Genomic DNA, 14,289 nt, shown 5'->3' with positions numbered 1-14,289 from the left:
TTCCGAGGCTCACAGCAATGCCTCAATTACTCATAAAATTGGTGGTCAATAAATGGGTTGGACTTTTTCATATAGTCAAACGTTCAATGGGAGAAGGGGTGTGGATGATTGTTTAGGTGGGGTTGGTTCGAGTATAGGGAGGGAGGTGGAGAATGTAAGACGAAGGGAAATTGACATGTTTGGGGTTTTTTTTTTAAGCTTGGTATACTTAAGGAATCACTGTATACTAAGCCATTAATTGCTTATTGTTTTATTAAAACAATAGTTGAATTGATTGGATGGGTGAGGTTAGGTTGGCGGTGAGGGCAAGGGAGGAGGGAGATTTCTTTTGTGTGTGAAAGGAAATGTTTGGGAAACTAGAGAGGGGAGAAAATATTACAAATTTAATGCAACATTTTGTTTATTGCATGGCGTATTTCAGAAACATATGTTCGCCAACTATTTGCTGTTATCTGTTCATCATTTGCCATAAAATGTTGATACATACATTCAAGGTCATGCATACTCTGTCTCAAAATATTCTGCAAATTATTTTAGGGTAATTTTGAAACTGCTCGCGTTGACGTAAAGTCTTTGGGTACTTTTTGACTACAGTACATGCATATTTTCCTTTTGAAAATTATCCCACCCAGATTACCTGCTAACATGTGCACATAATGTTCCCAGGAAAAATTATGTGCATAATGAAAATGCAAAATTGAAAATGCAATGTTATGCACATAATTCAAAACCCCTCCCAAAATAACGCCTCTTCTCACCGTGGATAAAAGTACAAGCATATGGACCCTATTAGGTGAATTTTAAAAGCCCGATGCGTGCCAAAACCTGGAGATACATGAATATGCTGGGCCGGTGTGCGCCGAGCTGATTTTAAAAGCCACCCCAGTCCGTGCACAAATGAAAGTTCCAGAAAAGGGACAAGGCATGGACGTGGTCTGGGCAGGGCGGGGGCGTTCCTGGATTTATAAATGAAAGCAACGCGTAAAAACTTACGCCCCTTACGGCATAACTTTACTTCTGCAATGGATGGTGTGTAAGAACTGACAAAAGAATATAGGCATGTCAGCAGGGTTTTAAAGGGTCGGGGTTAAGTGGGGAAAAGGAAAGCTATTTAAATAGGGGGCTTAGAAAGCCCTGTCCCATACCAGCGGGAACTGGGAATGAAGTGGTTTGCGTTGGCACGTGTTTCTATTATTGTCCCCCCCAACTTATGCAGCAGAGGCAGCATTTGCGTGCAACCACATAAAATTGCGCACATGTGTTCAGCTTATTTTACATGCACGCATGTTGTAAAATCGCCCATCTGTGGACGAGAGCAGGCATTTGTGCATACATGTGCCCCTCCATGCTGGTATTAAAGTTACTGTCTGTGGGCCTACTTTTGCTCATGCAACTGGCTTTGAAAATTGTCCTGACAAGCATCACATGATCTGATGTGCTAATTAGATTGGGACTCTCTTCAAACCATTTCCTAAAGTCCTAGAATTGCAATGGGGCATTTTTCAAAAAAGGATTTATGCATAGAAATAGGCTTTTAGAAAATTAGTTCAGTGGCTGTACGTGTTAAAGTATGCAGGGAAGTGACATAGTACGGCCCACACAAGAACGTTGGAAGAAATTCCTCCAGATGAGATTAGAAGTAACAAATCGTGGGGCTAGTACGATTTTGAAATATCCGTGTAAATGTCTATTGAAGTATAAAGAAGGAAAATATGTATTCATGGAGCCGGAACAATTAAGGTGCTTCTTAGATGGGAATTCTGGAGGTGTGAAAACGGGATAAAGGGTGGCCTCGTCTTAAAGAGTGGTTAATTCTTTAACATTAAGCGATATTATGTGAGCTCATGTATTTCCTTACATCTTGGCTCCATTTTCCTAATACATTTAGAGATTTTATGTAAGAATGTAATTTTTTTTTTCTTTTTTACTTTATTACCTTGGAAAATAAGGTGTTTAAAATCTCTATTCTTTTGTAAAATATGATATTGGATTATCTCTGAAAATGCAAAATAAAAAAAAAAAAATGTTCCTATGCTGCGTTAAGGTATGTACAACCCTGCTACTTTTCAAAGCTGACTTATGTGCGTAAATCCATTTGAAAACTGAGGCTGAAGTCTGCATCTGCTTTGTACACATGAACGTCAGCTTTACATAGTCTGCTATAAAATTACCCTCTCTCTCAATATAATAAAAAGTTATTTGAGGGGGGAGGGGGTTAGGGCCGAGTTAACTGTAAATTAAGCACCGTTATGCATATCTAAAATACTGTACCGTGTAAATGGCTGGCAAGGTGGACTCATCAAAATCATATCAAAAGCTAGTTTATTTAGCTCCTCCAGCATTATTCCCTAGGGTAGAAAAAAAAAGTGAAAGGGATATGGTTTTGGATTTGTCTTATGTGGCATTTTCTGAATTTATTCCATACAGTCAGGAACAGGCTTCCTTGAGGTACCTACATTCCAGGGTTAATATATGAAAAACATCTTTGACTTCAAGCTTTGGCTGCATTGAAGTGTTCACTGTGCTTTTATTACTTAGAAAACAGTGGGTAAAACAAATTCCAGATGAGTGATGCCCTGTGCTCGCCCCACAGTGAGCAAGTTTGGCAAGGAACCTTTTTTTTTTTTTTTTTTTTTTTTTAAACTGCCATATGCATTTACCTAATATACGCATTTGTGGGGTGAGCGGTAGCAGGAATAGTTATATGCACATGACTGGACTCTCAATGACCATTGACAAATACAAATAAAGGTTAACAAATGAAAAAAAATGTGTGTATATATATATCTATATCAGGTGATACCTATCAAACCATTTCTTGACTAGCTTTCAAGAGCTAAACTCTTCCACAGGTCAGAATTTGAATAAGCAAAAGATAATATTATCCGAATATATAAAGCAGTGTGGCTGTCATAAATGAATTATAAAAGGCATTCCAGGGTAAAGGGGAAGAGCTGAGCGGGGGGTGATTAGAAGGTGACTGGCAGTATCATTTTATGGCTCATAATGTGATACGAAAACTTCACAGAGTTTTGTTTTTTTTTTGTCAATTCAAAAGAGGTCCAGATTCAGTAAATCGTTCAGGGGTCAAATTATCTAGCTAATATTAGCCGGATAATTTGTGTCTTATACTCAGTGGAATAAACTGCCCACTGAATATACTAACCTAAAGTTATCGGGCTACATATAGCCCGATAACTTTAACCCTACCCAGACAGTGTTTGAATATGGATGGATAGGCCAACAGTTATCCAGATTAATGTGGCCAGATAACTAGCAACTTAACTAGATATCTGCAAAAGATATATTCAAAGCTCACTTAAGCTGGATATAATTGAAATTCGGATATGTTAGGAATGCCCCCAGAACACTTTTTCATCTGGCTATATTATGGCTATATATTAACTTATCTGGCTATAATTTAGATGAATAAGTGACCAAATATTCAGGAACATTATTTAGCTGGATAACTTGCAAGTTAACTGGCTAAATGGCTTTGAATATTGACCTCAAAAGTATCTAATGAAGTGGACTAACAGCAGCCACACTACTTTACCTAAGTTGAGAAATGGGACTCTTCAAATATGTATTTTTTTTTGTACACAAGAGCTTTATCATCATTCCTATTATGCAGATTTGGATGATGGTGGATGGAAAATGCAAAGCAACTGGCTGATGAGGCTACTTTGCAATGTTACAATCAAAGGGGTAGATTTTCAAAGGGGTATGCGTACCCCCCGAAAACCTACCCCAAACCCCCCCTGCGCATGCGTACCCCCCGAAAACCTACCCCAAACACCCCCTACGCGCATCCCAGGGCTCGGCGGCGCGAGCAAGCCCCGGGACGTGCGTAAGTCCCAGGGCTTTGCAAAGGGGGCGTGTCGGGGCGTGTCGGGTGGGCGGCACAAGTTTTGGGGCGGGGCAGGGGGCGGGGCGTGACGCCGGCCCGGGGACATGATCGAGGCCTCCGGACCAGCCCCCGGGTCGGGGGATGACGTGCCAGCAGCCCGCTGGCGTGCGCAGATTTACGCCTGCTTTCGGCAGGCGTAAATCTGCCAACAAAGGTAGGGGGGGGAAGGTGAGGGGAGGTGGAAGGAAAGTTCCCTCCGAGGCCGCTCCGAAATCGGAGGGATCAGGCAGCGTGCGCCGACCCCAGATTTTATAAGATACGCGCGTATCTTATAAAATCCAGCGTACTTTTGTTCGCACCTGGTGCACGAACAAAAGTACGCGCGCGTAAATTTATAAAATCTACCCCAAAGAGGGGTGCAAAATAGCATTTCTGGATTGCAATCATAAACTCTGCCATAAATCCAGGTACTTCTCCCCAGACAGAAATTTTGTTGATTATACAAACAATTGCACTAAAATGATCCAGGAAAAAAAAAAAAATCCCAAATGAAATAGAAATCCCTGATTACATCATGATCTAGAATTAAGATTACTGTGCTCAGATCTCATCATATCTCTTATGATGACCAAATAAAGGTAGTTACGTGATATCACAAAAATAAAATCCATAAGAATGCTTCCTATCCCAGCATTAGCAGAAAATTTCACAAAGGACAAGCACAATACAAAAAAATCTTTATTAAGTTTCTCAGGTAGTTGTTTTTTTTTCCTTTTTATTGACCTGCTCCTTTGGGCTTGCAGCTCAGGTGGAACGAGGTCTGGGATCTGGTGCCATGGGTCTTCATTCACAGCTACCCAGGAATTTACCACTATTTTATGTCTCCTCCCAACTTATAGGCCGATTCAATAAGCTCCGCGGGAGAGACGGCGCTACGAGGCAAGCACCGGCTCTCCCGACGCGCGCCCAGGCACCTCTCCTAGCGAGCCCCTAGCGCCTCCTTATTGGCGGAAACGGCAGCTTTCAGTGGGTCTGACAACCGACGCTTAATTTTACCACATCAGTTGTCGAACCCGTTGACAGCCACGGGTTCGGAAAACGAACGCCGGCAAAATTGAGCGTCCATTTTCCAACCCACAGGCTGCGGGCAGAATTTATTTTTTTTTTTTAAGAAATTTTTTTTTAAAATTTTTTGGGGCCTCCGACTTAATATCGCTATGATATTAAGTCGGAGGGTATACAGAAAAGCAGTTTTTTCTGCTTTTCTGTACACTTGCCCGGAGCCATCTGAAAATAACGCCTGCTTTGGGCAGGAGTTAATTTCTGAGAGTAAAATGTGCGGCTTGACCACACATTTTACTTTCTGTATTTCGGGTGAGTAACTAATAGGCTCATCAACATGCATTTGCATGTGATGAGCGCTATTAGTTTCGGGGGGGGGGGGGGGGGGGGGGCTGCGCATTTTCCATGCACTATTACCCCTTACACTATAAGGAGTAATAATAGCGAGTCAAAAACATGCAGCCAAAGGGGGTCTAAACGGCCGAGCGCACCGTTCTGTATCGGCCTGTTACTTAGTCCACTCTTCAGTCATTGCAGTGAGAGTCCATAGGGCTCCTTCCTGAACCAAGCAATCATGAATCCTAAAATGTGGCCACTAGAAATGAACCCAGGTCTCACCGCATGGCACTGGATAGCACATCCACTGAGCTGCCCGGTCAACCCCACTGTTTTTTATTTAGGGAATGGCCTCTGCTATTACTAGCATCAGTTGCATGGGATTGTCTTAGTGTTTGGGTACTTGCCAGGTTCTTGTGGCCTGGTTTGGCCACTGCTGGAAACAGGATGCTGGGCTTGATGGACCCTTGGTCTGACCCAGCATGGCAATTTCTTATGTTCTTATGTCTCATTTACCAAAAATATATACATATTTAAAGCAAATTAAAATAAGGAAAGAAGAGTAGCCATACCAGCTTGCAAGGTCTTCTGACTGCCAAGATGCACTGCAGATGATGATAGAGCAGCAGAGAGAAGATGATGCAAGGCTGAATGGCAGGCATGGCAAGAGGGAAAGCTCAGGGAGCAGTAATGTGAAATTTGGTTTTACCTGTAATTTCCTTTCCTTGGGTCCTGCTAGACTAGTCTGCACAATAGGGATTTCCTGTTCCACAGCTGTTGGAGACAGAGGACCAGTCTTTTTTTCCCATGTGACCCCACCTATGGGTGTAAGGAAAGTGTGGCCCAAGGCAATCAGACAAGCACACAATACATTAATCAAAAAATACATTTTGGAACAAAATAAAAGGGCGTGTTCTCTACTTTCTTTCCACCAAGCATCTACCTGCTCATGTGTCTCCCAACATTTTTTTTAAGGTGTCAAGGGGCATTTGAAACACTAAACTTTCCCCACAGGGATAGAACAAAGAGAAAAAGGAAGAGGGCGGGGATTGGAATGGGGGAAGAAAAATTATATTGCCTACCTTGGCGAAATTGTAGCTGCCTGTCTTCCCAGACAGGTCTTGGACTGGCCTAGCAGGGTTCAAGGAAAGGAAATTAAAAGGTAAAACCAAATTTCACATTTCTTTTCTTCCTGCTAGACCAGTCCACATTAGTGAGAGATACTCAAGCTGCTTCTAGATCAGGCAGGAGAAAATAGGGCTCCTATGCCAAAAGGCCGAGTGTCTTGGCTCTCACGTCCAATCTATGAAAGGAATGTAAGGATGACCAGGTGGCCACCTTGCAGATTTCATATGGGGGTATCGAGAATGCCTCTACCCAGGACACCACTGGTGCTCTTGTGGAATATGTGTGGAGCACTGCAGGCACTTGAGAGTCACAGAGTTGGTAAACTGATGAAATTGCTTCCTTAATCCATCTGGCCAAAGTGGCTTTGGAAGCTGATTCCCTTTTGCAGTGGCCTCCATGCAGAAAGAACAGCCTGTCCATCTTCTGAAAAATGTTAATGGCCTTTAGGTATATTAGGAGTATGCATTACACATCTAGGAGGCGAAGCCTTCTATAGTCATTGGGATCCTCATTGATTCTAAAAGGCTGAGAAGGAGATGAACTGATTCAAGTGAAAAGGAGACATCTCCTTTGGGGGAAAAAGATGGTACTAGACACCGGGTAACCGTATCCAGTGAAAAGACCAGATTAGAAACCCTTATAATAGGGCCTGTAGTTCCAATATGCGCCTAGTGAGCAAAAGGCCACTAGAAAGGTCTTCACAGATTCAAAGGGTGGACTCACTAAAGTATTAAGATCTAAGTTAAGATCCCACAGTGGGGTTAGTGGCCTAAATGGGGCCAAATGCTTTTCACTCCCTTTAGGTAACAGATATTTGCAGACCCTTGATTGTACCCCATAGCAAGATATGGCTGCCACATGTACTTTCAAAGAACTGAAAGCCAGACACTATCAAGATCCATCTGAAGAAAGTTCAAAATAGCTGTGATATCTGTTTTCTAGGGCAAAGTCTTAAGCTCTTGGCAACATTTGTTGAACAGGTGCTAAATCTGAACATAGCCAAGTGGCCATCTTTTGCACCTTTAACATAGGAGAAGCCTTTTCTGTGTATGTGCGCCTTTTCAAAGGACACGCTGTAAGCAAGAATCAAGATGGGTCTTCCATCAGTACTGATACCTACTGGAGCAGCCCATGTGCTATAGGAAGGGCCTGAGAGGGACTGGAGAGCAGCCTTATTAGGTTTGCATACCATGGCTGTCTCAGCCAATCCAGAGCTACCAGTATCACTCATGTAGGGTGATCATCTATCCTTTTTATTACCCGGGCTGGGGGGGGGGGGGGGGGGGTTTACGGGAAGAGAAGATGTAGCGTATGCAGTCTTCTGGCCAAGGCTTAATGAAAGCATCTATTCTGCTGGACTCCGGCTCCTTCCACCTGTTGAAAAACCTATCAGATTTGGTATTCGCTGGAACTGCCATCAGGTCCATGAAAGGGGGACTCCAGCAGTCCACTATTTGTTAAAAGGATTCTCAGCTGAACTCCCATTCTCCTGGCTACAGGTTTTTTCTGCTGAGAAAATTTGTCTGGATGTTCTCCCCCTGAGATATGGGCCATTGAAAGATGAAGTAAGTTTTGTTCCACCCATCTGAAGAGCAGACTCATTTCTTCTGCTAGTGGAGGGCTGCAGGTGCCCTCCTGCTTGTTCACATATGCCACTGCTGTGGCATTATGGGAAAGAATGCTGACTGCTTTTTCCTTTTGCTAATGGGAGGAAGTGCCTTAGGGCCAATTGAACGGTCTTAGTTTCCAATCCATTTATTGACCAGGCTGCTTCTTTCATCATCCAGAGGACTTGAGGTACCTGATCCTGGCAGAGGGCTCTCCATCTGAATGTACTGGCGTCCAAGGTTACAATAACCCAGTAGGCCAACTCCAAATCCTCTCCCTTTAGGAGATTTGATGGGTTCAACCACCAGTGTAGGTTTGTTTTACCCAGCGAGGTACAGGGAGATTGGGTTTGTAGTTCTACAAGACAAGTGCCATTGAGAAGAGACTGCTGTAATGGGCATAGGTGTGCTCCAGCACATGGTACAAAATCCAGGGTGGTTGTCATGATGTGGTGGTGCTTATAGCCCCCATCAACATCAATGAGCCCCAAGAGGTGAAGATAATCCCATTTTTGGGTGCTCTTTGCTTTTGAAAAATTCACACATGGTCAAAAGCCTTTGCGGACTCGGGCAGCTTTGGGAAATCTGCCCCTCTTTAGTATCAAAGAGGGCTCCCAAAAACTCTAGGGACTGAGAGGATGATAGGCTACTCTTTTCATAATTTACCAACAATCCAAGACACTCTAGGACCTCGAATACTGTGGCTCCTGCCAGTTGAGCTTCCTGGTAGGACTTGATTGATGAGCTAGTCATCCCAATAGAGGTATACCATTATCCTCCGTTGGAACAGTGTCAATGCAACTACCACCATTACCTTAGTAAATGTTCTTGAGGTGATTGCTAGACCAAATGGATGTGCCTGTAACTGACAATGCTTGCAGAGTACACAAAACTTGAGACATTTCTAGTGGGTGCTCTGGATAGGGATATGGAAACAGGCTTCTGTCAAGTCCAGGGAAGTGATAAATTCCTTTTTTCTTACTGCCAACATGTTAGATGTGAGGATTTCCATTCGAAAGTGGGGTAGGTGGAGACATTTGTTGACCCCTTTTTAAGTCCATGATGGGTCAAGAAGGACCCATCCTTCTTTGGAACCACAAAATAAGTCCTCTTACTTTGTTCCAGTGGTGGCACCGGAATGATAGCCTGCAATTCTTGTAATCTTACACAAGTGGAACTTACAGCTACTCTTTTGGCCTGTGAGAAGCAAGGGGAAATCATGAAGACATTCGAGACTGGTATGAAGAGGTTCAAAAAGCATTTGCTGCACACAATCTCCAGAACCAGGGGTGACTCAAGGCAATTTGCTTCCTGAGGCTAGGGATGAGATGGTGCCGCCCCACCCACCCCCCATTCACTTCTCTCCCTCTTCCACACACAAATGCACTCTCATTGTCTCTTTTCACCTCGATTTTTATTAGCCATAGGAACCTCCTCTTTCCCCAGGCCCATGGAACATGTGCTCTACTTCCTTCTCCTCCTCCTACTCCAGTAGCATCGGCCCGCTCTGCTCTTGTTTTATTTTTGGCACGCAGCCAGACACTGTTGTTCCTCCTTCTGCTTCTTCAGTTTCTCATGGAGGAGGGTGAAGCTCCTGCTTGGCTTTCTTGTGTGAAGCCCCGCAGCAACAGGCTTCATGTTTTTCTTCCAGGGGCCATGGGTGCTGATGCTCCTCCTTCTTTAAGCGCGCACTGCTCCAGGCCCTCTCTCTTCCAGCCTTCTGCAGCAGGGCACCCAGACTTTTGGGGTGTTGGCCTGGAGACCCGGCAATTCATTCAGAATTCCGGAGTCTCCGGGCCAAATCCAGAGAGTTCTGGGATAAGAGTGTGCGTCAGCCGCGGCAGGGCAGACAGTGTGATGTAGACAGCGAAGTTCTGAGAGGGGCATTTTTTTTCCAACTCAAAGTTTTGCCACTTGAAGCAGCCATCTCAATCTGCCTCATTATAGAACTGCCCCTGTCCAGAACCCACTGATCTGTAGTGAAATGGACCCATTTCTAGTGAAAAAAATAGGAGGCGGCCACCCACCGGGCTAACACCAGGGGGAGGGGTGGTCTTTAAGCGTCATTGCCTCTGATAGAGCATCGTCTTTAATCTTTTCAACCCCTCAAACAGGGTGGATGTTAGACCAAGAAACCTGTGGAGGGATCTTTTGATTACTCTAAATCTACAAAAGTCCCTGGTTCGGTATTGCTTCCAGTCTCATGCCCATCATCACCTCTGCAGGGGCTCGTGAAGAGCTGCTCAATTCTGCTGTTCAGCTGCTAACTTCGTCCCTTTTTTTTTTTTTTTAACTTTATGCCGGACAGCAGAGGTAGAGACAAAAAGGGGCAAGTGGGGACAGAAAGAGGGAGGAGAGAAGCGTTCAAATATCCTCTAAAGCAGAACACCATCCCAATCTGTGTGGCTCCTTAAGGCACTCAGTTTGGGAAACCCACTTGGTGTGATCAACCAGACCCCTAGGGGTATTGGGACAATTCTCTGAGGATGCACTCCACCAAATATTTCCTAGGAGGCTCGCTCAACTGGGGCAGTCAGCCCCATAGGACTGTTGCCCCAAGAGCCAAAGTTGCTCAACCACACTGTGTCTTAGCCCTGGCTCTGAGAGAAGGAAACGCAAGTCTGCAACTGCTGGAGGCAGACTCCAGGCAATTGCCTCGGGTCACACTTCCTTTTATACTTACAGGGGAGGACATAGGGGGGAAAAAAAGAAGGTGTGTCCTCTGTCTCCAGCAGCTGTGGAGCAGGAAATCCCACTAGTGAAGATATCGTTCAGTGTCATTGGATAAGATGCTAGATATGCTACCTATCCAGAAGCAGTATAATATTTGAATTTGACTGATTCTTCATGAAACTGTTTTTAACACACAAAATGTCTGTTTGTATCATTGTTCAGGAAAGCCATGGCAGTGCTCATTAGAGATGTGAATCGTGTCCTCGATCGTCTTAACGATCGATTTCGGCTGGGAGGGGGAGGGAATCGTATTGTTGCCGTTTGGGTGTGTAAAGTATCGTGAAAATCGTTAAAATCGTGAGCCGGCACACTAAAACCCCCTAAAACCCACCCCCGACCCTTTAAATTAAATCCCCCACCCTCCCGAACCCCCCCCCAAATGCCTTAAATTACCTGGGGGTCCAGCGGCACACTAAAACACGGCACACTAAAACCCCCTAAAACCCACCCCGACCTTTTAAATTAAATCCCCCACCCTCCCGAACCCCCCCCCCAAATGCCTTAAATTACCTGGGGGTCCGTAGCGGCGGTCCGTAGCTTAAATTACCTCCGTAGCCTTAAATTACCTCCGTAGCGGCGGTCCGTAGCTAAATCGGGGGAAGGGGGAGAGCAGGAAAACCGGCACACTAAATCGTGTAGTCTTCAGCCGGCGCCATTTTGCAAAATGGCCGCCGCAAAATGGCGGCGGCCATAGACCAAAACGATTCGACGCAGGAGGTCGTTCCGGACACCCGCTGGACTTTTGGCAAGTCTTGTGGGGGTCAGGAGGCCTCCCCAAGCTGGCCAAAAGTTCCTGGGGGTCCAGCGGGGGTCCGGGAGCGATCTCCTGCCGCGAATCGTTTTCCGTACGGAAAATGGCGCCGGCAGGAGATCGACTGCAGGAGGTCGTTCAGCGGGGGTCGCCCCCCACAAGACTTGCCAAAAGTCCAGCGGGGGTCCGGAATGACCTCCTGCGTTGAATCGTTTTGGTCTATGGCCGCCGCCATTTTGCGGCGGCCATTTTGCAAAATGGCGCCGGCTGAAGACTACACGATTTAGTGTGCCGGTTTTCCTGCTCTCCCCCTTCCCCCGATTTAGCTACGGACCGCCGCTACGGAGGTAATTTAAGGCTACGGAGGTAATTTAAGCTACGGACCGCCGCTACGGACCCCCAGGTAATTTAAGGCATTTGGGGGGGGGGGGTCGGGAGGGTGGGGGATTTAATTTAAAGGGTCGGGGTGGGTTTTAGGGGGTTTTAGTGTGGCGTGTTTTAGTGTGCCGCTGGACCCCCAGGTAATTTAAGGCATTTGGGGGGGGGGGTTCGGGAGGGTGGGGGATTTAATTTAAAGGGTCGGGGGTGGGTTTTAGGGTGTTTTAGTGTGCCGGTTTTCCTGCCCTCCCCCTTCCCCCGATTTACGATTTTTTGACGATAAATCGGGGAAATTGGTATTGTATCGTGGCCCTAACGATTTTTGACGATTTAAAATATATCGGACGATATTTTAAATCGTCAAAAAACGATTCACATCCCTAGTGCTCATCCAGATAAGAAGTCCTAAATGCCAAATGTTCTACTGAAACGGAAAAATATGAAACATGGGACCTATGTTGGGAAATGGACAAGAATATAATTAAGTACTGTTTGATGTTATTCATTTTAAATGCAAAAGAAAAATTTTAAAAAATAAAGAGACCTATGATTATACAATTGTGATGCTATGAGGCCGCAGAATAATTTAGTTAGCAGATATGCTGGATGATGGTCTCCTTTACACGTTATAAATATTAACTCCAGGGTCTCCTTACTAGGTGGATTATACTATATTATAGTTTCTATCTATGTGGTTTAACAAGAGTACTGTGATGTTGGTGCCAGTAATAGGAATGACCATATCTGTCTGTCCTTCAACAATACAATTCCTCAACTCTGAAATAATACAAATGACCCATGCACAATGGCATCATTAAAGGCAGTCAATTACCAATAGTACCTTGGGAAACAGCAGGAGGTCTAATTCAAAGGAAGGATTTAGGAGGCAATCAAAATGAACCAATCCAGAATAGAAGAATGAAGGATATACCAGGAAGGAGACATATAAAATATACATTATATATGCTAATAAAATGATGTAGAGTAGGAAAATGGAGACATTTAAAGAGACCCTCTCTTTTAAGACATTCCTGATCACATATTAAAAACTTTGTCACAACAGCACCTCAGTCTTAAATGTCATGACACAAACTACAGTAGATTGAAAAATGGGAGGAATATGTATTGGATGGGAGAAGACAGGAGGAAACAGAAGTATCCAGACACTTCTATGATGATAAACTGCTCTCCAGAAAAAAAAAACAGCAGTATCACATAGGGATATGACATTATGCATTACATATACCCTCACAATTCCAGTTCTACTCTGCCCCCCCATCTTTTCACTCAGAATCAAAGGTGCTCCCCTCCACTGAGGCCAAAAGACTTTCATCAATAGAGCAGAACCCTTGGAATAATCCTCATCCTCAAGGGTGACAGCCTATTTGCATTTCTTATCTTTGTTAGGGAAAGTCAAAGAAGCTTCAGATTGAAATCCACAAGGTTACTAAGCAAAAGCTTTTGTAAATGAAGAAAATGGGAGATAGGAAAACAGGTTTATTCTTGATAATGGATCACTTTCATTGTTAGCTGCTGGGTTATCAATCTGCTTTCAGGAAATTAAACAGACACCATTTAATGGATTACAGGGTCATCAGGAGTGTTATGCACTTAAAGTGAACTGTGCTATGGAAAAAAACATTAAAAATCAACCAAGAGGAAAAATCACAACTAAAACTATAAAACAGGGTAACATATTAGGTAAGGTTTTGAAGATAAAAAATAGGCGTGTTCCCACTGGTAGACAATTTGACAAAAATCAATGACATACTGAACAGTAATATATTTGCCATAGTAAAAAAATGCTATTACCTTCCTGTGTGTTTGGCTTTTTAATTGAATTTGCACAGCACATCCTTTTAATTCTTTCCTATTCATTTCCTAAAGATCCCATTCCAAGCTCTCCAAAATACTATCATGCTTTCCATAACTAATGGGTCAGAGGACGCAGAAAACAGATTCAGATCTCTATACACAGAGGCCCAATTCAGAACTCGCAGAACCCTTATATTTTATTTCTAGCAATTTTCCCCATTTTCCTTTTTATATCCCCTGTAATGTGTAAAATATTAGGACACCCAGGTCTGAGTGTGATGCACATTAATGCTCTTTGGCTTCTTAACAAGTGGGGCTACGGGAACAAGATGCGGATCTCCCTTCAGGGTCTTTAATTACCTTCCAACAGACTTGTGCTCAGGACTCTTGCTTGGTAGCTAACTACTGGGCAGAAGGAATAGCTGATTTTGATGCATTGTTTTTACAGCGAAGGCATCACTGGCAAAAATCTGCTCTCTTTTGCTACTTCTGTTGTGTAGTTTATTAACCAATACCACTGCAGCTAGGATGCACTGAAGTGACTTATTAACCAAAGTCTGTGCTAGGGTCCTAAGAGCTGAATAGTTAAGTAACCTTTAGACACTTGTGTGATGAAAAAAAAAAAGACA

General features: G+C 44.0%; 1 protein-coding gene across 4 annotated transcripts in view; it reads right to left on the bottom strand.

The window, feature by feature from the left end:
- The window catches only part of TRDMT1 (tRNA aspartic acid methyltransferase 1), a 94,274-nt gene that overhangs the window by 35,575 nt on the left and 44,410 nt on the right, over positions 1 to 14,289 (bottom strand). For 2 of the 4 annotated variants that reach the window (XM_029588760.1, XM_029588761.1), the window contains one exon: positions 2,272 to 2,348. The exons of the other annotated variants lie outside the window; for them this stretch is intronic. In XM_029588760.1, coding sequence (XP_029444620.1) covers positions 2,272 to 2,348 — 77 coding nt within the window. The remainder of the gene's footprint in view (positions 1 to 2,271; positions 2,349 to 14,289) is intronic. 4 annotated transcript variants of the gene reach the window in all.

The sequence above is a fragment of the Rhinatrema bivittatum genome, chromosome 2 (assembly GCF_901001135.1).
Source record: "Rhinatrema bivittatum chromosome 2, aRhiBiv1.1, whole genome shotgun sequence".
NCBI classification, from domain to species: Eukaryota; Metazoa; Chordata; class Amphibia; order Gymnophiona; family Rhinatrematidae; genus Rhinatrema; species Rhinatrema bivittatum.
The sequence above is the reverse complement of the archived record's forward strand: the minus strand, read 5'-3'. Positions and strand labels throughout refer to the sequence as shown.